This window comes from Motacilla alba, chromosome 1A (genome assembly GCF_015832195.1).
Source record: "Motacilla alba alba isolate MOTALB_02 chromosome 1A, Motacilla_alba_V1.0_pri, whole genome shotgun sequence".
Taxonomy (NCBI): Eukaryota; Metazoa; Chordata; class Aves; order Passeriformes; family Motacillidae; genus Motacilla; species Motacilla alba.
Window position 1 is genome coordinate 50,087,377 of NC_052031.1, and position 24,961 is coordinate 50,112,337.

Consider the following 24,961-nt stretch of genomic DNA (forward strand, 5'->3'; position numbering starts at 1 on the left):
GTTCAACCAGACCCCTTGGGGATTTACACATATCCAGCTGCAGATTTCGTCTTAAATGGTCAAAGCGTGTCCACTGTGGATGTGCTATGGATCCATGGGGTAATAGCCCCGGCCTTGTAGGGGCAGGACAGCTGTTCATAGGCCTTCGGGAGCGTCAGGGTACCTCTGGCAATTAATGTCAGAGACAACATTTCATTTTACCCAGTTTCCATTTCAGAGAGACTCAAAATCCCCAGCAGTGGGACTTGGTCTTGATGGTACTTGGATACAAGTGCTTCTGTGCTTTTTTAAGAGCAAAACAGGGAAACTAGCTGAAGTTCCAGCTGTGCTCATAAGAGTTTCAGCTCCGAATCCCCGGTGTGCAATGCAGTGTGGTCAGCCCAGCATGAAGCCACTCAGCCTGGCCATTGCTAGGGGCAGAGCAGGCTTGAAGGATACAAATAAATGGCAAAGGGGCATCACCCCTGACTGCTGGACTGATTGCCACTGTTTTAAAAGATTTATGGGCTGCTTTTTAAGGGTAAGCTCCTCATGTAAACTGGGGTGCTGGCTCCCATACAACCACCGTGCTGTACAGCTGTGGGTTTTCCCTAGGGTTGAGGCTGGGGTGTTCTTCACAGCCACAATCTGGCTGCAAGCAAGCGGATGGGGCACAACCATCGCTTTGGGATGTTTTTTGGGCTCTGCCAGCCATCACGCCTGTCAACCGCGGGCATTTTGGTCATCTCCTCTCCTGGCCACTCTTCCCCTGCCCAGGTCCCCTGCTCCCAGGAGATAAGGACGTGGAGACGACGGGGTGACCATATCGCCGCGGCACAGGCGAGACAGGCTCTGCCTGATTAGCGCCATGCCAATTTTGGAGGCGCGTCCCCCATCGCCCCGGGATGAGGGGATGACTCTACCCTGCTGGGGGCTGATCTGCAGCCACAGAGCCTCAAGGAGGGGCAGCTCCACCACATGTCAGGGGCACACACATTTCGCCTGTGCTTACGCCACGCACTTATCGGGCTGAGCAGCCCTCGTCTGAAAGGCAGAAAAAAACAACACACCACCCCAACAAACCAACCCAAACACAAGATACCAAACTCTTTGGGGAAGGGATGGGTGAGCAGGGTGCTGAGCGCCGTGCAATTGCTTACCCTCTGCTTGCCCCCAATGCCCACCTTTGGACGTTTCCTCCCCCAGGAGTAGGTACAACTATGCAGACTGTTGTTTGAGTGGTTATTTTTTCTAAAATACACACGTGGCCTGAAACACTGCGTTCTGAACCTTTTTTTCTCCTCCTCTTTTGGCTCCCATAAATTCCCATGGCAAGACCAAGCTCTGCATCCTGAAAACAGATGCCCTGAGCTGTTCTTTCCCCTCTTGCTATCCCATGGGCAAATGCCCCAAATGCTCACTGCCTTCCAAACTCGATGGCAACAGCCATGTCCTGCTGGGAGGCAGAGGGAAAAGCCTGGACCTTGGGCAGCACAGGGACAGAGGCAGAAGGCCAAAAACCATCAGCAGCCAGCCCTGGCGCTTGACAGGCGTATGGGGGAGCTGAGCTCATTGCTTGGACTCTTGCACCATCCACTGCGTTGCCCAAGGGCCTTGTGCATGGGACTAAAATCTGCAAACCAATTTTACCAGAATTTGTGACTAACAAAGCAATCTGCTTTTCCGAGGGAAAGTAGTCCCTCCAGCCCTTCCCAAGGGAAGGGCATGCCTGCACCCTCTTGCCCTAGGGGATACCAATACCATGGCAAAAGCACAAAAGAGTGCCACCCTAATACCCCTCCTTTCAGCTGCCACTGCATTCTTACACCCTGCCTCCATCCCCAGGTCTCACAGTACTCCCGTCTCTCAGCCAACACATCTGTCACCTCCATCCAAGAATCCCCCTTGACCCCTTTGTCTTTCCTTCTTCAGATGCTGCCTCAAGCCACAGCATGTGACCACAATTAGATCTCTTCGCTGTAGAACAACAGCTCCTATTTATATTGGGATGGGGCTGAGTGAGTAGTAGTCACCACTAGGTCCTCCATCCTGACATAAATGCAACATGCTTCACACAAAAATCAAGAGGAGGAAAGCATTTAAGATCTCTGTCATCTCCCCAGGACCCATGTATACTGTTTACTCTACCAGAAATTTGCAGTGCCATGTACCCTTCCAATACTGGATTTACTAATGCAGCCCAGGCTCAGCTCTTCCTCCATGAGACTCAGGGTCCATTTGGAATTTTGGGAGCACTGCAGTGAAGCAGATTATTTTCCCCCTCAAACCCAAAGATGAGGCAAACTGCTGGATAACAGCACTGCAAGGCTCCTCTCACTCTCTGGCCAGGGGTGCTCCTGTTGCTTTCCCTCACCAAATCCTGAAGAAAGGAAGCAACTGGTCACTATACACTAAAACCCTCAAAAAAAATTACACACACACACACACACACACAGCCATCACCACTGGATTAGGGCCACGTGGCAAGACTTCTCAAGGAACACATTTTTCTCAGCGAAAGGGGAAGATTTTATTAAGTTAAAAGTTGAAGGGCACAGCGGAGCAGCAGCAGCTGTCACCTTGGGGAGGTTGGCTCGGGCGGGTGTAGTAGCAGCCTCACAGCTCCTCTTCCCCAGAAAGGAGAAGCCCGGTGGCTCTGGGCTCCTGCCAATGCAGGTTCTTGCAGGAGCCAAAAGGGCAGTCATGGAGAGAGAGCTCGATCATGTGGACTCTTGCCAAGGTGTCCTCTTTCAACTGTCTCAGGCAAGCACATCCATGGCAGATAGCCCCAGCGGCTCCCTCCTATGGCTTATGTGTCTTCTCCGCAGGTCCCTGGGGCGGCATGGGAAGGAGGAGCATGGTCCTTGCCGTACATCCCACGGGGACCGTGGAGACATTTGGAAGAGAGGGAATATGTGCCAAAGGTGGCTGTGTGTGGCCAGGAGAAATGGAGCTAGGAAAGGGGGAAAAACCAGGTTCTCTTTTTCAGGTTAGAAAAAAGCTGGTGATGTAGTAAAAGTTTTCCTCCTCCTCTTGCCTTCCTTTCCATGGGGAAAAAAATTCCTCTATAAAATATAATTTTCACATATAAAATCCTGAGGAAGGTGCATGTAAGGAGCCAGTCCAAACAATGTGCTCAGGTATGCAGGCAAAAAGGGTTCATCAAAAAAGCTTTGGGAGGGGAGTGAGGAGGTTGGGGGTGTGTGGGATTCCTTGCCAAAGTGGCAACGGATAGGGATTCAACCTCCCTCTCCCCATGAGTGAGGAATGGAGAAAATACAAAACAAGAACAGATAACAAATGTAGAGCAGACCTAGAGAGAGACAAAACCAGACATGGTTTAGAAAGAGTCCAGTGAGTGCAGAAATGCCATCCTTTCAGCTCCCTGGAGAGGTGGCTGTCTGGTGCCCTGCTACACTCCCACTCATCTCGGCACCCATCAGCAAGCGCTGGTGGAGCAGGGTGAGCCCAATACAAGCAAGAAGCAGAAGCACTTCGGACAACAGGATGCCCTCATTCCTGTCACCCTGCTTCCCCCATCTGTGACAGAGATGCCAGTAGGTGAGTGTGGGAGAAGGGCTGGGTCTAGTCAGGCCTGCTTTGATGCAGAGCTAAAATTATCGTGCTGCGATAGAGAAACCACTTCAAAGGTGAAGGGAGCAGAAACACTGCCTACACAGGGAATGTGTAACTACCCACGCTATCACCCAAGCCACAGGGTGAAGGCCAGCATTTGCCTGGCTCCCACAAGCAGCCTGGATGACGAGTGATTGGTGCTGGCTGCATCAAAAGCACCACGAAAAGGGGACTGGAGCCCTTGGGAGAACGTCAGGAACAACAGAAGGGCCAGCAGTGCAGGCCAAGAGGGTGCGAGAAGTAGAGAAGGATGAGTTTAAGCCTAAAGTTTCAAAACAGAGTGGAACAGGAGAAGCTGGCAGCTTCCACGTCCCTGCAGCAGCCTGTCTCAGCCACCTGCACCCACAGGGGATGTCCCAGCATGCCCAGGCTCACCGTTACTTGCTGTTGCACAGTGACTCCTTCTCCTGCAGAGCCGCCATGGCCAGGCGCAGGTGCTCCTTCAGCTGCTCGATCTCTCGCTCTGAGCGCACCTTGATGTGATTCAGCTCTGCATAGACATCTTGGTATTTCCCTGAGGCAAATCTCTTGTCCTGCCAGGGGAGGGAGAGGGGTCAGGCAGGTTGCAGGGCTGATTTTAGGGAGGGTGGCAGCAAAGTGAGCCCAGGAGAAGAGCCAGCAGGTGAGGAGGGAAGAGGGTTTGAAGCCCATCCCAATCTGGACTAGGCAGAAACCACTCAGAAGAAGAGCATGGAGGTTATCACTTCTCAAACACCAGGCCAGGGAAGAACGCAGAGACACTGGTCCCACAGCAGCAGGGACGTACAGAACTAGGTTGAGGAGGTAATGCGGGCTTTAACATGGCTTGTGCGCGTGTGGGGCAGCCATATGGGAAATATAACCCTACCAGGAATGCAGGCCACTGAGAGAGCTGGGTGCAGCTGTTTATATGGCCAAAAACTTATGTGAGTAAGTTATAAACTCCTGGAGCATCACTGAAGTCCAAAGCCTCTTTCAGGTTCCCCTTTGGCAGGGGCCTTTGAAAATTCCTCTGAAGGAGCTGCTGCCAGTGGAGGGAGCAGCACACCCAGAAACAGCGCCCAAGGAAACCCATCCACTCAGAGAGGGGACATCTAGGGGAAGCAGAATGCCAGGCAGCCTTTATCCAGGTTTCCCATTTGCAGAAGGCAGCCTCCTGTCTTGTCCATGCTTATGTGTGCATACGTCTGGGGAAATCAGCAGCTCCGTGACTCCTCCCTTGTACAAGGTCAGCCTTTGCCAGTCCGTGCTGTTGGAGCTGCTCTGTGCTCTGCAGTCAGCAAGGACAGGCAGCACAAGTGACAAGAGGGTTTGTCTTGAGCATCCCACCAAACCCAGCCAGAGCCTGTGGATATGCAGCCCTGCTGCTTCCCTGCCTTCCCTCTCCTGCTCTTTCCCAATTGCTGCCAGAAAACACCGACCTTTTGCATCATCTGCAGCTCCTCCCGGAGGCACTGCACCTCCTTCTTTACGTACTGGAGCTCATTCTCCTTCACCCGCAGCAGCACCTGGGCAGAGAAGGGGGAGAGGAACCAGAGGTGACTCAAGAGCCACCGCCTCGGAAAGGCCGGCAGGCCCTGGCGCAAGCGCAGCAGCGGAAAAGGAAGGAAGGGCCAGAAGGGCTGGGGCAGGAAACGGCGCAAGCAGCCTGAGAGAGCAGGGCAGGGGAGCCTTGTGCTCTGCTTCCCGCTCTGCTCCATCCGTCACCCCCCCCGGTTGCTCCAAGCCAAAGCTATCAAGAGAAGCAGACTCCCGGGACAGGTGGGGATAGAGGCAGCGGGGCAGCCACAGGGACCCCCGTACCTCCAGCTCGCAGGAGCTCCGCTCGTTGTTGTGCGAAGCGCGGTCCCCAGAGCCCCGCGATGAAATGAAGCTGCGCAGCTTCCCGATCTCATCCGAGAGGCGGGTCTGCAGCTCCTGCAGGCAAAGCCAAAAGACATCAGAGTAGCCATGGCACAGATCTCCCACTCTCCTGGCTGTTCCATCTCCATGGCAGCCCTTGTTCAGCTTAGAGACCATGTTGTAACCCCCCATCCATAGGCAATGGCAGCATCTACATCCAGCAGAGTACACGCGCCATATTTAACGCCACAGTTCAGATGGCCTCTAACTCTTAATCTTTTTATTTCTGATGATAAAATCTCAGAAGGGAAGAAATATGAACAAATAGGGGAGTTTTAAAAGAGGGGCTGTGTGAAGGAGGAACGTGCTCCAGTGCTCCTCTCTGCTGGCAGGAAAGCCATTCTCTTGCCTGATTTTTCTGGAGGAGGTCCTTCCCCTCCTGCTGACAGCGCTCCAATATCTGCTCCCGCTCTTCTGCCTTCTGGGTGAGCTCCCCGATTTCCAGGCACTTTTGGGAATACTGCTCAGAAAGCACCTGCAGCTCCCGCTTCAGTGACTCCACGTCCAACCTGCCAAAGAGGCACCAGCTCATCCCTGCCCCAAAACCCTTGCCAGCTCCTGGCCCCTGGCACTGCCTTCCCCCCTGCCATGGCCAGCCTCTGCCCACATCAGTCATTAGCACAAGACAACGTTCCCTGTGAACCCGAGCTTCAGTTCCCACACTCCTGCACACGAGCGTGGTGCTTCTTGGAGCTCCAAGGCATGCAGAAGAAATGGAGGGGCTTTCTATAAAGAAACTAGAGGGGAAATAACTACAGGTATGGGGGAGGTGCTATAGGGAAAAGAGCCAAGCAGGCGACAAACTTCACTTCCCTAGAGCTGCAGCAGCCCTGGGAGCCACTGCTGGCACCCACTAGCCCTGAGGAGGGAGCTGGGGAAGTGGCAGGAGGAAAGCTCAGGACTAGAGCTGCAGATGGAGTGTGGTGACAGCGGCACAAGGCGGCATCATTGGGCAAGGGGAGTGAGAGAGATGCTTTCTTACTGGTGCTGCTTCTGGAGGGCTTCTGGGAGCGAGCTGCATTGCTGGAAGCTCCGTGTCTTGCCCAGCTCCTTATTCATTTCCTCCCGGTGGGCTTTCTTCAGGGCCTCAATGGCTGCAGAGGGGGACAGTGAGAAATGGGGGATCAGGCTGTGCCAGCCTCATGAAAAAACACACCGGAGAACTGGCCAAGCTCCCTCCACTGCAGGTTCCCAGATCCGTCTCTGCCGGTTCCTCCTCTTCCTCTTCTTCCCTCAGGGTATTCCTCACCATCTCCACACTCCAGGATAATCATGCTGCCAAGAGGACTAATACAGGGCACTGTGGGAGCTCTCTACTACTTCTGCCTTGCCCACCCACAATAAAGTGCTGGTCCCCTCCCACCCATCCAGAGGCATGACCCCATTTCCTTCAGGATCTTTACCACCCCATCTCCACCAGCGCCACGGGAGCGAGAAGCCCCAAAGCTTGTGCTCCAAGGAGCGCCAGCCTCACACCAGTACAGTCAACAGTGTGGCTCCAGAAGACTGGGACATCTGGCTTCTGGCAAGAGACATTTGGGGAGAGGCAGGAGGGACCCAGTTGAGCAGAGGCACAGCTTAGTGTCTGCTCCTACCTGCTGCCGTTGCTGCCGCCTCCTCTGCCAGGAGCCGCTCCTTCTCCTGCCGCAGCCGCTCCAGCTCCCGCTGGTGGTGCCTCTGCAGCTCCTCCATCACTTGCTGGTGGGATGACTCCATCTCAGCCAGGCTGCGCTCACAGGCCTCCTGTTGTGAGGAGGAGAGGAGGTGTGACAGACCACAAAAGAAGGAGGAAGGGCTTGGGCAAGGACAGGCACCTGGCTGCAAGTCCAGGGACATTTTGAAAGAAGTGAGACTACTTCCCCGGCGGGTCTTTTCCTTCTGAAAATGAGGTGGCACTTTAATCACTCAACACAACCATTTTACAGGGACACACATCTTGCAACCCCCCTTTTGTGCTTTATAGAGGAAGACTGTTCCTCTAGCTCTTAAAACTAAAGCAGCAAGACAGGAACATCCCTCTTGGTCCAAGAGCTGGGAATAACATTCCCAACACCACAATCCCAACCCTACACCAGGCTGCACTGCCTGGCTGGAAGAGATCACCAGTGGGAACTGCATCTCAGTATCTGCCTTTTAAATGAAGCAGCATCCCCTGGAATCAATGAAAACTGAGCCTCCTCTCCTGAAAAATGACACCCTGCACTACCCTGTGACATGATGGAGGCTGCCAAAGTGCCCTCCCCACAGCCTAGTGGTTAGGGATCCTCCTCACACAGCTCTCCCTCCTTTCTCGTGGCTCTGAGACCAAGGGGATGGTTCTTTCTATGCTGAGTACTATGATTAACTCAGGCTAGAGCAAAGCAACGAGGTTCCCACCTTGGTGCTATGCCTTCACTCCCCCTTTAGATGCTGGCAGTGCCTCCCTGAGCCTCTCAGGAAGGATTTGCTCACCAACAAACTGTGCCATTATGATTAATAGCCTGGGCCTCAAGGACATCAGCAGAGAGCTAAGACGTCATCACATCCCCCAAGAGCTCCTTGCCTTCCCATTCCTTCCCCACTGAGGACTAAGGCTCATACAAAAGACACTGGAACACGTGAGAATGCAAACCCTGCCTGGCTACTCCTCTCTCCTGTGATGAGGAAAGCTGAGAAGCTTCACAGAACAACAGAGGAAAAGGTGAGGAATCAAGGAATCAATTTGGTGATTTATTCAGGGACCAGCTGCAACCCTTGGAAGAGAGACAGAGCGAATCCTTTGGGGAAAGGCCAAGTTTGGCCTCAGATGTGAAATGCTGGCTTTTTGAGCCAAATTATTAGGAAGATAAGTAAGTTCCTCCCCACTGCTTTTGCTTTTTTTTTTTTTTTTTTAACCATAAGGAGGCCTGTAAGCTGTAAATATTAAATCACGATAACACAGAGACTGGAAAGGGCTGTCTGGGCTGGGTGCTACAAGGCTTCTGGGTTTCTTTATCTGTGCTAGGTACAGCCAGCCCTGTGGAACAGACTTCACCAACCCCAATTTCCTGCCCTGCCAACCCCCTCTGCCCCGGTATCTTCCAACACATAAGGCCCATCCTGAAAATCCCACTCTATGGTCAAACGGCAGCCTCCACACAGGAAATCCTAGCGGGATGTGACCCTGCTTGCTTTGGATCAGTCCATGAGAGGGGAAAATAAATAAACAAAGAGAAGTGAGATGATGAAGCATGAGCAAATTCTGCTTTGCTGGCTCTCCCACGTGGTGTCCCAGCAAACGAATGCGCTGTGCTGTCAAAGTGACCTTCAGGGCTCGGGCTGTCCCCAGGGACTGACTGACTGACTGCTTTTAACAAGACACGTGGGAGCCCCAGTTAGCAAGAACCACATGTGGTGAGCACCAAACTACCAGGGAATGACCAGAGGCTCAGCAGGAAGCTGCTGACCCACTACTGAGCTGGGGGATGGCTTACCCCCACGGCCCAGGACAGCATTGTGCTTACATGCAAAGCAGGACACAGATCCTGCACCTCTCCCCAAATTATCCTTCTCTCCCTTTATAACCCTGGCCCCTTTAAGGTCAGGCAACATGCACCAGCCTTTATGTAATTAACATTGATTACAAATGGGCCCAGTTAGGGTCACCATGGCAACCCCCAATGATTAGCGATACCTGCTCGGCAGTAAGCTGCATGCCAGAATTTCCCAGTTTGGTACTGGAAGTGACCCCCCAAGCCCCAGGTCTGACACTCCACTCACCTGTGAGATGTACCCTCGGGGCACGTGGCTGTCCCCCTGGGATTTTGCTGCCTCCCGAAGGCTCTCATTTCTGGCCCGGCAGGATTCCAGCTGTGCCCGCAGTGACTGGATCTGTGCCAGGGAGGACAGAGAAAGACGTTCAGCCAAGGGTGGAAAAGTGCCATGGCCTGACCAATGTGCCACATCCAAACCCCGGGCTTAGGGATGGGGAGGAAAACACACAGCCAATGGAGGCCTCTGCTTCCCCAGCAGCCTGCCAAGAGACCACACTGGCAAAGCCAGCCCCAGCCCGGTTAGTGCCAGCAAGGAAGGGAGGAGACATCCCAGCTTTCAGAGGTGGATCCGTGCTGGACGAAACCACCACAGCATGGCTCCTTTCAAAGGCTGGCAGGTGAAGAGCTTGCAGGCTTGGGAATAGCCAGAGAAGGAAGGCTGGGAATGTACTCCCAGGAAACATAGATTCCACACAAGTAGTGCCACCAAATAAATTATCCTGGACTAAAACATGCTTTGGGGAACCTCCACAGGTGTGTGAGAGCTGGCCTCTAGCCTTGCATTACCAGGTTCCAAAAGCTTCCACGCACTTGAGGAGCCAGAAAGAACGAACATCTCCCTGCACCTCTGCCTTTCTCTTCTGCAGAGCCTCCTGTAGCCAAGTACCCCATTAAGGGGCCACCAGATTCCCAGAGATTTCAGAGAGGAGAGATGCTCTTACCTCCTTTTTCAGCGCCTCATTGGTGTCTCCCTGGCCCCCCTTGCTCTGGTTCAGCAGTGTTGTCAAGGGCACCCGCTGCAAGTCCTTCAAGGGCAGGTGCTCCAGCTCCAGCCACTTCTTCTCTATCTCCTCATTCAGACGAATCCGTTGTTCCTCCGACAGCGGGGGAGTGGGGAGGTCCTGCTCCCCGGCCTTGCGGGAAGTGTCTCCAGCCGGGCCATCGCTGTTTGGGACCCTGCCGTCGGGGGTCTCGAACCACTTCCGCCTCTCCTCTGAACGGATGGCCAGATCCCGCTCCAGCTCCTCATACCTGGGAGTTCGGTCCGAGATCTTCAAGCTCCCTTTCGTCCTCTGCAGGGACCCCTGACTTCCAGGGTCTTGTGGCAAGGGAGACAGCTCCACATAGTCAAAGGCATGGCGCTGCCCATCCGCCTTCCACTGACTGCCCTTTGAGTTCCCCTCGGAGCCTGAGCCCGGCCGCTGCTGCTCCTCTGTCCGGAGTGCGCCTTTCTGGGGAACAGAGTTACGGAAGTTCTCCTTGTCACAGTCAGGGAGTCTGAAAGCAGAGCAGGAACCGGTGAAGGAGAGGCACCGTGTGGGAAAGGATGCCAGCAGAGGCACTGCCAACTGCTCAAGGCTCAGATCCTCACTCAGCCCAGCCTTACAAAACCCCACCCTGAGTGCAGAGCTGGGCCTGTAGCATCCCATCCCTCAGGGAAATGGATTTCTCCACCAGGCAGCAAGGATCCACCCTGGTTCCAGCTATGCTGGTGGAGAAACCAGTGTAAACTTATGTGGTGAGGCAAAAAGCAGGTACAAGAAAGGGAGCCATCAGGTTCTCAACCCCTGTCACTGGCTGGTGTAACCAAACCACTTTCAGAAGGAGAAGAGAGCAGGGCTGCTCTGGTAGCGGTGAAATTTCCAGAGGGGCCTTCCTTGCCCCTGCCAGTCAGGGTAGAGGGACAGCAAGGGAGAAGAGGACAAGCAGCACTGGGCAGCTCTTACTTGGTGACATCTGGAGCACTGACTGGGCGCACATTCTTCCTCAGGGCCTCGATCCAGTTGCGCCGGATGCCAGAGGTCATCGCTGACAGGGTGAAGACGGCATCCTTTGTCTGCAACAGGGAGGTGACAGAGGCCCTCTCATCACCCAGTGGATGTGCAGCAGCTCCCTCTTGCTCCCTGAGACCCACAGCCACTCGCAGACACCAGTGCTGGGCTGTTAGAAAGGCCACCCTCTGTCTCAGGCTCTCGGGGACAGGTGGAGGGAGGGGAGAGGTGCAAGGGATATTTGAGGGGGATCCTTCATGAGACCATCTCCAAGCAAAGGCAAAAGGAATCTTGCTGGCACACTGGGCTGTAGCTACATTTCTCTTCACAGAGAAAAGCAAGGCACAATTCTTCCCAATAATATTTCTAGGTTTCACATTCTCTGAACATCAGAGAAAGAAAAAACAATTCTTATCTCATTTACTACTCCTGTGTTGTTCACAAGTAGAATACATCGTAGAAAACTGTTTACCTAAAAGGAATTGATAATTGGATTCTGGTGTGAGTGTTTTGATTCACGGACCAATTGAATCCAGGTGTGTGTGTTGGGACTGTTGGCTGACAGTCACGAGATTCAGTGCAGTGGAGTGCAGCTGAGTGCTTGGTAGATTCAGTTTAGATGTAATGTAATATAGTGTAATATAGTATAGAATAACATAGTATAATAAAGTAATTAATTAACCTTCTGATAAGATGGAGTCCTCCTCAACATTCTTCCTCCTTCGTCAGGGGCAAAAATATCTATTATACTGGGCCAAACATACACTGGCGCATTCCAGCTGTTCGGGTGGCAGGAGTCAGGTGCCAGCACTGGTGTACAGCAGCAGGGCACAGGGAAACCCAGACCATGAAGTGCCCATCCCTGCCCACCCACGGAAATACCACTTCTCATGCTGCCTTAGCAGCCCCCTCCTGCTGCTACAACAAATAGCCAAGGACAGAACTCTACTGGGGCTGGATCCAGGGTACAGGTTGTCACTCAGAGCATGGTCAGCCAGGTTACATCGAGATCTGCAGCGTTCGCCACTCCCCCCCGCAGCTGTGGAAAAGTTGCCTTGGCCAACACGTCACTCAGACGCTCCTGGCATTTAGCTTGCTCCTGGACTGCCTCCAGTACAGCCTTCAGCCAGCCCTGTAAAGCCTCCTCCTCCTCCTTCCTTCCTTTGCAGGCAGGCAGCCCTGATGTCCCAGAGCACTGTCACCTTGGGCCACCAAGCTGGCACAAGATCTGTATGAATTGCCTCTCAGCATCTCGGCACCGGGAGGGAGCACACATTCCCACCCGTGTCCCTTGGTGCCGCTGCTCTGTACGCACGGTGCTGGACACTCACGTGTATCTGGAAGCCGTAGTTGCGCTGCACCGCGAACTCTGTCACATCCGTGCAGGAACGGAGGTCGATTTCTCCGTCAAGGTCATCGGCCTGCAAGCACAGCCACCCACCAGGACATCAGTGCGCAGCCAGCTTTGAAAAAGGCCACCTCTGCCTTCATCCCACAGTTCTCTGGGAGCCAGGCTCAGCTCTTTGGGAACCAGGCTCAGTTTCCCAGCACAGCATGGCCTCTTCTAACCCCAGGGCTGCCAGCAGCATGGATGGAGAGCATCTCGCATGCCCAGCCACAGGAGCAGCCCGTCTCCCCACTTCCCACCACTGACATGCTGCCCTGCCTTCTTCTTCTTCATCACCCGTCGGCAAAGAGCAGCTTGGCACCTCAGCCATCCTTCAGGACGACATGGTGCTGTTGCTTGTCCCTGGTCATGCCAGAGCTGTGCTCCTCTGCCCCCTGGCCAGGAAGGAAGAAAGGGCTGGTGAAGGCTGGCCATGCTTACCTCCTCTGCATTCGAGTCTCGGTAATACCTCAGGCTCGAGTCGGTCAGCACAAACCAATGCTTCTTCCACTGCAGGTGCATCAGGCAGGGGGAGGGAAAGGAAAAGACAGGAGGGAAATGGATAGGCAGTTACTAGGGAAAGCATAGGAACAAGGAGGGACACTCTGCACTATGACCTCTTGGCCTTCTCTTCCCCCTCCTCCCTCCTAAATCCCCCTCGTGACCCTCAGCTAGGAGAGAGGCACTTGATGAACTTCTGCGTCCACACACCGAGCAAGGCACCTCCACCAAAAGTTTCCCACTTCCTTTCCCAGCAGGAGAGACCTCAGTAAACAAGGAGGAAGGAAATCAGCTGGCTCACCAGCAGCAGGGGATAGGGGAAGAGGAAGACTCTCATCTGAGGCTTACCTCTCCGGGCTCGTCCAGGATGGACATCCATCCCTTCTTGAAATTGAGAAGATCCGGCTGGAAAAAAAACAGAGAATTACTGTCTTGGAGTGACCCACAAAAGGGCTTTCCACGCCAGGGGTGGAAGGTGAGTCCCCCGTGGCAGAACAAAAATGGGAACAGCTTTTTAGGAAACTCATGGGACTACGCGACCCTATGGCAAAAGAAAACTGGGCATAGCTCTCAGCAGCAGTCATTCCTGTAAGAGGAAGCAGGAGATAAGGGAAGAGGTTTAAAAAAAGTAAAGGAAAATATGCAGCAAAGAGATTTCCACAAGGTGCCTCAGAGGTATTTATTCAGAGAGGGGGAGGCAGGGACAAGGAGAGTGGGCAGAAGGAAGTGCTCCACTACCACCAGTGGGGCTTGTCTCAGAGATGGAGACAAAGCCACAAAGAACCAGACACGCCTTGTCCCAACCGTGGCTGTCCATGCCCCAGAGCTACGTCCCTCTGGTAACTTCACCACCAATCATTTATTAAAAACATAGTAGCTCAGCTCTCACCAAAAACCTACAGGAGGCAATTCAACAGCTGTGAAAACACGTTGACTTTAAACAATGTGCCCCAGGGTAGAGATGAAGTCAGTGCCTGATCCTCTCCCCTCTCCCTCCAAGGTTCAACCCTCTCTGAGATTCTGAGAGTTTTTCTCTTACCCAGCTCTGTCTGCTCTCCCCACTACAGAGTCTGCCCTCTGCCCAGCCACAGCTACAGAAGATAAGGATGAAGAGCATTTCACCCAGATTACCCTGTGCCACAAAGAAGTTTCCATGCACTCTCTGCCTCCTCCTAACCTCATGTCGTTGCTGCAGCATCCCAACCAGTTTATCTTCTTCCCAAGGTGGAGCACCAGAGAGCTGACTCAGGGGAACCTCTCTCCCTAGCTTTGCCCTCAGCCAAACAGGCTCAAGCTGGTCTCTCCTCCCACCCCTGCCAGCTCCCAGGAAGTTGCACCATCAAAGAATTCAGTCACAAGCTCTTCTCCCATGGAAGTCAGTTTGCCAACCTGCCCCTTCTCAGGCAGCCAAACCAGGCAGGGACGGTGTTGGAGAAGTGACGGTACCAGAGCTGGACTTCCCAGAGGTCCAGCACCAGACCTGCCAGTAGTGTGGAAGCCACCAGCAGTCCCCGCATGTCACAACCACCAGCTGAGACAGAGCTGGAGAGAAGGAGGTGGCTCAGCAGCTGACGGCCACTCCACATCCCCTGAACAAGCCCGGCGGCCAGCCACAGCTGCCCGACAAGCCCAGCTCCCTGGCTGTACAGCCAGGCCAAGCCTGTCCCTGCTTTCATCTCCCGGAGCTGCTGCTTGTGGGTTACACCCAAGGTTATGGGGCGGCAAGAGCAGAGTGTGTGCCGGCCCACCCTGGCGCTCTGGCTATTGGTTCAAGCAGGAGCAAGGAGTCCTGCCAATGGGAGGTCACCGCCTGCTACAGCTTCAGGCCTGGCCAGAAGCATCCGGCAGTCCCAAGCTCCCCGGGAAGGGAGGGAAACCAGAGCAAAAGGACATGGCGGGGCTCCCAAACCTCACCTCCTGCTGAGGTGACAGGCACTGCTGGCACCTAGGAGACAAGGGGGATTTATGCACCCCCATCAACCCACATTTGTGGTGGCTCCACTGCTGCCCTAAGAAAGCACCCCAAAAATGAATTCTTTCTCTGCGGCAGCAGCTCCACCCTTTTTCCCGTTATTCCTTCCAGTCCAGTGATTTAAGCTCCAGCTCTGAATTCAGAGTGGTGAGAGGGAAGGAAAAGAGACAAAACATCAAAGTATAACCACCCCCCTCCTGGGACGCACGTGCACTCAACAGAAGAGAGAGACATGGGCAGACTCCATGGAGGCAGAAAAACAATATAGGGCGAGACTGGGGCTGTTGTACAGATCAGCTGGGTCTCATCTTATTGAGGATTTACAATCCCAAAGCATTAGGTGCCAAAATAATTAATACCAACAGGATGCATGCCGCTGGAAAAACTGCCACCAAGTCCTGCCAAAACGGCTGCCCCCAATGCAGTGCTGGGGCCAGAAAATCCCCCTGGAGGGCTTTTTCCAAGCAGGCAAACTGCACAGGGTTTCTGCTTTCCCTGCCAGCCTTAGACACGAAGCTGCAGCTCTGTAGAATTGTCTTGGAACTATTCTTGTCATAGCAGGGTCAGTACCACAAGTAGAGGCCTCAGTTGATACACAAGGTGCTTAAAGCCACTTTTCTTCCCTTTTCCACAACCAAATCCAGTTTCCTCACCCAGCATAAAAAGCTCAGAGAAGAGCGCGGGCTCAAATAGAACCCCTCATCCAGAGGAAACGGCCCAGCAGTGGGAGGAGGAAACATCCAGGAAAGCCGAGCTGCTGGGAGAGATCCGGGTGCCAGAGACGCAATGATGTGGCAGGATGCACCCCCTGCAAAATGCACGGCCCTGCAGCTCAGGGCTGCGCATGGCTTGGGAGGCGGCGGCAGTGATTTTGCCCAGTTACACCCATACCCGTCAGAGTTTTATGTTGAGCCCCACAGCTGGCCAGGTAAAGGCACTGGAGGGGGTCTCAGCTGGGGACAGAGGTGACTTCTGGACAGACTGGCTTGCAACAGCAGGTAAAGGAGCGGCAGCTGCCTGCTCTGGTTGAAGAAGGGCTACAGGGAAGGTGATAACAGTCTGTAAGTATCCGAAGAATGTAAACACCAAAGAAGGAAAAGGGACAGGGTGGGAGCAAAGGAATTGCTCCCGGGTGGTACTGAGGCGCCAGGATGGAGAAGTGGAGAAGAGGCTGCGGGAGGCTGAGAAAGCTCAGTGTCCGAGCAGGATAGTCAGGTGTGTCCCTTCATCACCAGCCTTTGTCATCACCCTGCCTCCTGCTCTTCCCAAAATCTCCTCAGCAATGCAAGTTCTGAGGCACTGCTTCCTCCCACCTCCGGGAGATGGTGCAAGGGGCTCTCAAGCCTCCCGGAAAACACAATGTCTCCTCTCTAAAAAGGGAACCCACTTCATAAGGCGTGGGCCCCAGGCCAAAACACAAAGCAAAACCGCACCAGCTCAGCTGGGTGAAAGCAAAATCACTCTCAGCCTGGAGCACACACGCAGCTCCGGAATCTTCACGTGCAGCGAGAAGAGCCGGCGGACGACGGGCTCTCCCTTTCCCACCGCGAAAACGCCGGCGGGCACAGCCCAGCCTGTCACCTCCATTACCCCTCTCGCGGCCGGCAGCCGCCTGTGCCAAGGAAAGTTCGCCCCGGGGGTGGGATGCTCCCTGCCCCAAACCGCATCTGTTTCCCACGGGGAGCCGGAGCTCCCCACGCCCAGGGGGACACCAATTTCGCATCCGGCTGCGGTCATAGGTGCGGGGAGCTGGCCTGGCCTCAACCCGGTCCACGCTCACGCTCATCGGGGCGGGGTGGTGCCCACCGGGGCCGAAGCGGCCACGGGGAGCTCTGGGGAGACCCCGGCGGTGATGGGGAAGGGAACCGAGGAAGAACCGCCACAGCCTCCAGTCCGGGGGCCAGAGTGCCCCAGGGAGCTGCGGCTCCAGAGACCCCCGGAGGCGGCGGCTGACAGCTGGGGTCCCCCGCCCCCTCCCAGCCCCGGGCTGTCCCCCGGGCTCCGGAGGAGGAGTCCCCGCGATCGCGGCCCGCCAAGCCCCGAACCCCAAGTCCCGACTCACCGTCATGGCGGGGGCGCCGCGGCCGGCGGGGCCGGGGCCGGGGTCGCGGCGGGGCCGGGCGCTGGCAGCCAGGGCGGCGGGGCGGCTTCAGCGCCCGGGCGGCTTCCACGGCCCCACCATGCCCGCTCCGCCGCCCGCCCCGCGATCCCCGCGCGCCTCTTCCCTTCTTTTTTTCGTTTCTTTTCTTTTCTTTTTTTTTTTTTTTCAAAGAAAAGAAAAGGAAAAGGAAAGGAGAGGGGAAAAAGAAAACCACCCCAAAAAACTTTTCTTTCCTCCCCCCAGAACTTCCTGGGAGGACCCGGGCAGGCCAATGGCAGCCGCCGCCACCGCCCCGACCGCCCGCAGCCAATGGAGCCGCCGGGGCGGGCGAGGCCGCCGGTCCGCACGGAAAGGGGCGGTGGCCCCGGGGCGTCGCGGACGGGCCGGGCCGGGGGCGATGCTGGGGCTGAGCCGTGTCCCTTTGCCGCCCCGCTGCTCCGGGAAAGGTGAAGCCCTGGGAGGGACGGGTTCAGCCGCTGCTGCCCCGGGAAGGGACTGCCAGGAGCCCAGCCCTCACCCAGGCAGGATTTGCTCCCAGGCTGGGATTTTTCGAAGGCAGGGATTTTCAGCAGTGCACACAATGGAGTCCTCGCCTTGGATCCTGGGGCTGCTCGGTTTTATCCAACGAACTGAACCTCTCTGGGCTCGTGGCAGGGGTGGTAGGAGGTCATGGGGAGACTCCCAGTGCCCCTGGAAAGCCATGCCAGCTGGCCTCGGGAAAGGGAATTGCTAGAGAGGGTCCCAAAGGAAAAGGGGAGAGGAGCTGCGCATCACAAAATGCCAGGCTCTACTATGCAATTACACTAAGGTGATGCTTCTTGCTGCAAGGCAAAGGGAAGGTGCCAGAGGTCCATGCTGAAGAAACCTGGCACAGGTGGGACGATCTGGCCTGGTTGTACAGGGTGAGTTCAGGGCTTTGGGCTCCTCTCTGGCCTGATGCAGGAAAGTAAGGGAAAGGATGTCACCCGTTTTGAGTTTCAGAGGCCTTTGACAGCCTCTTTCCTGGCTGCAGTTTGTCCTTGTATAAAGAACAAAGGCAGAGGATGACCTGGCTGAGATGACTGACGTGCACAGAGGGGGACAGAGGCAGGAACTTGTGCGCAGCTGACTGCTACACGGGCTCCGGGAGTATTTTCTGCAGCCCCCCAGAGCTGCTGCAATACCACTTTGCAGGAATGCCAGCACAATACACTGTACCTTCTTTCACACCACTAAAGCCCACTTCATCCCTGTAAAACCCTGGGTGCCATCACAGCACTGGCCAATAATAAAGCAAAGGAAAGCAGCTGTACTGAGATTTTCGTCCCAGGTCTACCGTTTGCCCTTCTCTGGCTTTACAAAAAGGCTCTGTTCCTCAGTTTCCCCACCTGAGAAATGGGTGAAGGACCAAGAGAAGGGGAGTGCTCGTGAGCATGGCATTCGGGACATCATGGGAAGGCAGCACCACGCTGGACCCGCTCAGGTCAAGTGCTTGGGACCTAGATCCTGCCCTCAATGACCCCCAGAGAAGGGCAGCTGCCCTTCCTCACAATTCCCAGGGCCTGGCCCCTACCTTGTTGCGCTTCTTACTGGCATTCAAATGTGGCTGCGGGCTTCCTGAGGAGCCAGTGCTGCTTTGTGGTGGGAAGGTGCTTCCACCCAGCTGGGGCTGCAGGAGAGAAAGCAGGAGCTGAAGCCATTGGGGTTTAGTCCTCACCTCAGTTTCCCACATCCAAGCATCCATCTCCTGGCATGAGGCAGGGAAGAAAGCATCTTCCCTCCTCCCAGTGCCAGGCAGGCAGTGCAGTTTCCCTGGAGAAGCAGAGGATCCAAGGGAATCAGGGTGCACAGAATTACAACCCAATGGATCCACCCAGCCTGTGCTTGCCAGTTTTAGGCCTTGCAGGGTCCCCATCACCTCTGGCTCCTGCTCTACTCACATGGTAAATGAGAAGACTCTTGTTCCCCCAGTCAGTTTCCAATGGCTTCTCAGGGTTGTGTGTATCTCGTGCATGCTCGGAACCCTTCCAGTCCTCCTCCAGACACTGTGCTGGACTCTCAGGCCTTTTCCAGCTGTCATCTGGCCGTAGTCCCACATCCAGACATCTAGCAGGGTTTTTCCAGTCCCTTTCCAGCTGGCGCATCACATCTGCATGGCACACGGGCATCTCTTGGCGCTTCCAGTCCTTCTCCCACACCTGCACTTGGTGGGCATCCCTCTGGCCCCTCCAGTCCTGCTCCAGTGGTCGTGTTGGGCTTGTGGGGCGCAGGGGCTTGCCTCGGCCTTTCCAGTCACTGCTGGTGCCCTTTGTGGGCTGGGAGGAGGTCAGCTTTTCCCGGAGGTTCTGCCAGCTGCATTCTGATGGCTTCCTGGGCCCTGCAAGGTGCGGTGGCTCCCCAGGCTTCACTTGTTGCCTCTCTGCCCTCCGCATCAAGCTGGGAGGGGAGATCTCCTTTTGGCTTTTCCTTGTGCTCTCTGTACGTCTCCCAGGACTGAGGGCCCGTGGTGGTGGTGGCCCTGCTCGGCTCAGCCTGACGTTATCTGAGCCCTTCCCAGAACCTGTGGGGTGCAGGGAATCCCCTCGGCTCTTCTTCTCCAGTGCTTGCCTTATACCCCCTGCTTGCCAGGTGGCTCGGCCCCTGTCTGAGTTTGGGGGGCGGGCAGGCTCCCCTCGGCTTCTCCAGCTTTTCTCAGTGCGACAGGGAGGGTTCATGGGCTCCCCTGCTCTCCTCTCCGACCTGTGGGCTGGGCTTGCGGAGCGTGGGCTCCGGCTGCCTCTCTCCAGCAGCCAGCCCGGGCTGGCAGGGCGCGGGGAGTCCCCCGGGGTCCTGCTGGCCTTCTCGGGGTGCCGAGCTGGGCTGGGGGAACGCCGGGGCTCCTTGGGGTCTCTGCTGCGCTGCTCGAGCTGCCAGGAGAGTCGCTGACCCTGAGCCACAGGGGAGAGAGAGCAGGGATCCTCTTAAAGAAATGCCAGTGAGCAGAACAAGATGGGATTAGGGTTGGCAGGTGATTTGGTCAAATGGTTCCCCAGAGAGCAATTGCATTCCCGTGCATGGAGCCAGTCCATACTGTAGAGAAGCCTCTTGCTCCCAAAGGGTGAAAGGGCTGCTGCATTTTAAGAGCCAAGGGTCCCAATTCATGACAGGGGGAGAGCTGGGATTAAAGGGAAGAGGGAGAAAGCGAATGAAAGAGAGAAGCACGTGGCAGAAGAAGAGGAAAATGTGACAGGAAAAAGCAACTCAGCTTGCAGACTTGGGATGAGGTCCTGCTGTGCAGCCAAGCCTCACCTCCCTGGGCAGGTTGGGGCTGGACCGCCTCCGAGTTAGGTGGCCTTTGCTGGGTGGCACCGGCGTCCTGCCATCGAGCCGGTCCACACGGCCCTCCTCCAGAGCCTGGAAGGCCTCCAGTGTCTCTGATTTCCTGTGGGCACACACAGTTGGTCCAGCTGCCACCCTGCTCAGCTTGGAAGGAGAACCCCTGCAAACCCTGCTCCACCTTAGCCTGACCCCCAGACCTCCACCGGCCCCAGACACCGTGTGCGCCGTAGCCTCTCCCTGTCCCCACCAACCACCTCAGCTTTCATATCCTGCTGCCTCACCCATGTCTTCTTCACACTATTCCTCAAGCTTCCCTCCATCTTTACATCCCACCCATTTGCCCAGGATACTTTTCCATTCCCTTTTTAAGTCCCCTCCTCCCCTGTGCTACCAGTCCTGGAGCTGCTCTTGCTCCTCCAGCTACAGCTTAAACAGCTTCTGGGTACTTCTTGGCCTATCATTTCCTGAGTGGCTCCTACAGTGAATGTGGAATCCCTGGGGAGCTATTGATGCTGGGATTGGGGAACACCTCTTTCCTGGCCCTTTTACTGTGGGGAGCCCTGCTTTGCAGCATGTCCCGCAGCTTCCAGGTGGCTGTGAGGATGAGGAAGGTGGGCTGCTTTCTTCTAGCAGTGCAGCTTAGCTCCACCTTTCCAACAGCCTCAGCTGCCCGTGTGCCGCAATGGAGGAGGCTCTGAGCCTAGATCCAGCCCTTGCTTTGAGGGAAACTTAAGCACATCTGAAAGCTGAGCTCTGCCATCTAGCCCTGCCTTCCTCCTGAAGCACGGCGATTCAGAGGGGGCCCCCCAACAGCATGGAAGGGCAATCCCCTGCCTCTGACCACAGTGGAGTCCTGTTACTTCTCACCTGCGTTCGCATCCAAATATCCTCTCCACCTCCACTCGGCCAGGGCTGAGTGTCCGGGAACCACAGCGGTCAGCAGCATCCCGCTGGCCGAGGCGCTTGGGCTTGGGCAGGTCTGCCAGCACCGTGTACTGCTGCCTCTCCAGCCCGTGCCGTGCCTCTGCAGCCCCGCTGCCGGGGTGCCCGTGGGACTCCCGGACCCGTGGGCCAGCGAGGTGCCCGCTGCCACCCAGCAGGTCGCTGCGGGCCGGCGGGGAGCCAGCTGGGGCACGCGGCAGGGTGGATGCCCAGGGAGGGTCAGTTTTTCGGTGCTTTGGCCAGCTCTCCTCAGGCTTCTGGCTGGCAGGACGGCGCTCTGGGACGGGGAGAAGGCCGTTACTGGGGGAGGCACGAGCGACACGGGATGCCACCACGTCCACGGCAAAGCAGGTCTTCGGAGGAGAGCTAGAAATGGTCCAGGAGGGCAGAGATAAAACCCAGACTCCCTCGAGGCAGGGTGGGAGCACTGGAACACGGCACTTCGAGCCGAGGGCATGCCAAACCATGCAGATAGAGAGCACCCGAGACGCCCACGGTTCACAGTCAGCACGCACACAGACGGACTCTCACATAGTGCCCATGGATGTGTTGAACACTTCCTGGGACCAGAACTAGATAAAGAGATGCTGAATCTAAACAGAGATCTGCCTTGAACCTCAGAGACCCCAGGTGGAAAGCAAACCAGAACCAGGATCTCATACAGGAGCAAACCAAGAGTACCTGCTTTTAGTGGACAGATTTCTTTCCTAAAGCCTTGGGCTTCAGTTCTCACCCAGGATCCAGAGGGAACAGGCTGACCCCACCTGGGTCTTTCTGCCTGTGGGGCTCGTGACCGCACCTCCTCCTTATGGCCCAAGTAGCTCATCATGTCCTGTTTGCCCGATCCCAAAGTGTTGTCCCACAAGCGGGTCATTTCCCCTTCCTGGGAGACAAGATAGGGCAGACCTCTGCAATGGGGACTAGTAGCTTCTGTGGGCTGGAAGGAGGTGAGAGTATATATGAAAACTTACAGCCTGTTCAGCTCAAAGCTGCTGAACCAGAGAAAGGAACCAGAAGAAGAGCCGTGTGAGTATAAGATGATGCCAGACCAACGACGGCAAGAAACAACAGAGAAAAAGTCCACATGGGAGTATCCAAGAGTAAATCTCATGAGCTCTTTAGGAGGAAAGCCTCCTTTGTGGAGCCTGAGAGTCTCAGCTGATCCCTCCCTTGTGTCTCAGGACCTTAGAATCATAGAATATCTCAAGTTTTAAGGGACCCATAAGGATCATCAAATCCACCTCCCTGCACATGATGGGCTCTTTCTTCCATCTGCCCAAGGCAGGAGAGCCAGAGGGGTAAATTCAACACGTCTGTGTGCCCAGGAATGTGCTGAATGGGCCCAGCAAAAGTGGCATTGAAGGGCCAAGGGAGCTGGGGAGACCAAAATAACCCAAACCACAAGAGATCCCCATCTCACCCTGGCAAGCGTGGAGTTGGCTTCAGCACAGGCGCTGGGGTCGGTGCCAGTTTCTCTGTGCTCACCCTCAGCTCCGGGGCTGAGTGGGGGATATCGCCTGCTCTCGTGCCAGCTGTGGGGCAGGGAGAGAGGACAGCTGGTGGTCAGCACAGCCCGCAGAGCTCAGGGGCGAGTGAAAGCACTGGCAGCCCAAGCCACACTGAGTCATTCTCTGCTGGATGGGCAGAGGCTGGCAGAGCCCATCCTGAGAGCACCAACCTTGCTCGGGAGGGAATGAGGATGAAGGAGACTCTTTCAGGGGCCCCCTGACCTCTCCAGGGACAGCCCAGAGGAATGGTTAGAGGGCATCACATAGGGGTTTCTCAGTCCTTTTTCCCAGGCACCAAGTGTGCAGAGCATCAGGGAAAAGGCAGCTGATTTCCCCCTGCTTGGCTTCCCGCTCCCCCTCCTCCGTTCTTCCCACTGAAGGGGCTTGTTGGAGCAGCAGGGCTCCCGGCTGGTACTCACCGCTCCGTGCCCTCCGCCGGGCCCACACACACGTATACCTCGCACTGCGGGGCTAAAATATGGAGGGAGTCCCAGGGCTCTCCTGGGGCTGCGTCGCTGCAGGCATCGCGCCCCGTGACCTCCGTGGCATGATCCTGCGAGGAAGAAGGGGTGCAGTGGTGCTGTCAGCGTACCAAGGATGAGGATGAAGGCTGCCCCTTGGAAATGCCTGCTCCTTCCACCTCCTCCGAGAACAACCTGGCCTCCAGGGCTCTTGATATCTCTCCCAGCCCACCGTTGAGATATTTCTCCTACATCAAGATGCCAGGGAGGCCCAGCATGCTCCTGTTTGATGCTGAATGCTGCGGACAACCCAGAGACTGCATGTGTGAATGAGGGTTCAGGGAAACTTTCCCCCCCATGTTGGCACCGATGCTGCTGGTAGCCGCTCTCCCTGACCAGCGGGATAGCTCAGGGAGAGGCAGTGGAGCCAAGCGGAAGGAAGATTTTTGCAGAAAAGGCTGTAGTCCCAGCCTCTGCCTCTCTCTGTCAGGGCTTGCAGGCGTCTCAGCATCCTCCCTGGCCCCCGTTACCTGCGGGGCTTATGAGCAGCAGTGGGGGAGGCTCCGGGGAGCCGGCTGTCTGCGCCGCCTTCCCTCCAGCGTCTTGCCTGCACCGGGATTTGCTCAGAGCTGACAGCTCTGAGCAGATCGAGGGTGAAGGGCTGAGGTAACATTAGAGGCCCCAAGGCCAGGAGGAGAGGGGGAGAGGGTGAGAAAGAGAGAGGGAGGCTCATTACTATTTCATCATCCCTGGCCAGTCGCTCCTGGAGGACGTCAAACAACACGAAACCCTCTGTGAACATGAAACCAGCTGTTGCCCAGTCAGAGACAGCCAAGTAGCTTGTATGTCCTGTCCTGTCCCAAAGGATCATGTTGGATCACGGTATCTGGAGCCCAAAACCCCATGAGATTGACCCCTCTCCTGCCTTCTCCTCTGGGAACATCTTGCTGAAGCTGCCTCAGGGACAGAACTGAGCCCTGGCCCCAAGCCAATAGCTGAGGCCATAGGGAATCGACCAGGACCATATTTAAGGCGAGCCAAAGCTGTAAATGCCAGCAAACGTCAAGCAGAGATTAATACAGGGCGGGTCCCTGCTCTGCCAGTCTCCAATTCCCTCCTTGTAGCTTTGCATCTGCGACACCCCTGCTTTCCCTTCTAGGGAAAGGCTATCAAGCCCCTCATATCCAGTGTCCAGCACTTCCCTGCTCAGCTTTGGTCTGGCACAGTTAAATTAAGCATTCCTATGCCTTTGAAAGGAATGCCCCTAGAGGTTTTCCCCACCAAGAAATCTAGAAATCCTGGCCGAGCCTTTGTCTTAGGGATTTCTGTCTCTAAAAAGGCAGGTGGAGTCCCAGTACAGAGCAAAGTGGCCCTTAATGAAGTGTCCATATCCTGCAGGTGGGATGGAGGAGCTCACCTGGACAGCATGCTGGTGAGCCCCTGCGGCTCGGAAACAGTGCTGGCACAGGCTCTTTGCAAATATGTTGGCTTCAAAGTTCATGCAAGGCACGTCATCCACTGAACCAGACATTGTGCATAGCAGGGACGAAGACCTTTGGCTGATGGGCTACTGGCAGGGGCCAGCCAGGAGGAAAAGGAGGAAGGAACAGCAGCAGAAGAAGCTGTGGAAGCAGGAATGTTATTTCCAGGCTGAAGTTTGCTGCTCCCAACTGTCAATACTGGAATCAAAGGGAACTCAGGTACAAGGTGATCCATGCAAATACAGAAAGAATGTGCCCTCGCAGGGACCTCTTTTAGAAGGGGTACTGCACCCTGAAAAAAACTGCTGACAG

The 24,961-nt window shown here is 55.7% G+C and overlaps 1 protein-coding gene across 2 annotated transcripts; it reads right to left on the reverse strand.

The window, feature by feature from the left end:
* Positions 1-2,484: 2,484 nt before the first annotated feature.
* Positions 2,485-24,779, reverse strand: LOC119707788 (TRIO and F-actin binding protein). 2 transcript variants are annotated; one of them, XM_038153214.1, is made up of 19 exons: positions 24,586-24,779; positions 23,127-23,260; positions 21,125-21,565; positions 20,228-20,360; positions 18,880-19,866; positions 18,513-18,608; positions 13,236-13,292; positions 12,828-12,896; positions 12,331-12,420; positions 10,955-11,064; positions 9,950-10,505; positions 9,235-9,345; positions 7,092-7,239; positions 6,479-6,590; positions 5,846-6,005; positions 5,398-5,511; positions 5,016-5,102; positions 3,991-4,148; positions 2,485-3,292 (listed from the first exon to the last, which is right to left on the reverse strand). In XM_038153214.1, the coding sequence occupies exons 1-18, from the start codon at positions 24,697-24,699 to the stop codon at positions 3,993-3,995; spliced, it is 3,675 nt and encodes a 1,224-aa protein (XP_038009142.1). In that variant the 5' UTR covers positions 24,700-24,779; the 3' UTR covers positions 2,485-3,292; positions 3,991-3,992. The 2 variants fall into 2 exon arrangements, with proteins under 2 accessions (XP_038009142.1, XP_038009144.1); XM_038153216.1 differs by lacking the exons at positions 18,513-18,608; positions 18,880-19,866; positions 20,228-20,360; ... (1 more) ...; positions 23,127-23,260; positions 24,586-24,779 and adding an exon at positions 16,922-17,257.
* Positions 24,780-24,961: the final 182 nt, after the last annotated feature.

Bases quoted from the DNA above. Each gene is read 5' to 3' on its own strand.
- LOC119707788 (XM_038153214.1), bottom strand. From the start codon at position 24,699: ATGTCTGGTTCAGTGGATGACGTGCCTTGCATGAACTTTGAAGCCAAC. The intron at 10,506-10,954 runs GTAAGAGCTGCC...CTCTGCTTTCAG, and splicing joins AGTGCTCCAGATGTCACCAA to ACTCCCTGACTGTGACAAGG. The intron at 9,346-9,949 runs GTAAGAGCATCT...TCCCTGGCACAG, and splicing joins ATGAGGCGCTGAAAAAGGAG to ATCCAGTCACTGCGGGCACA.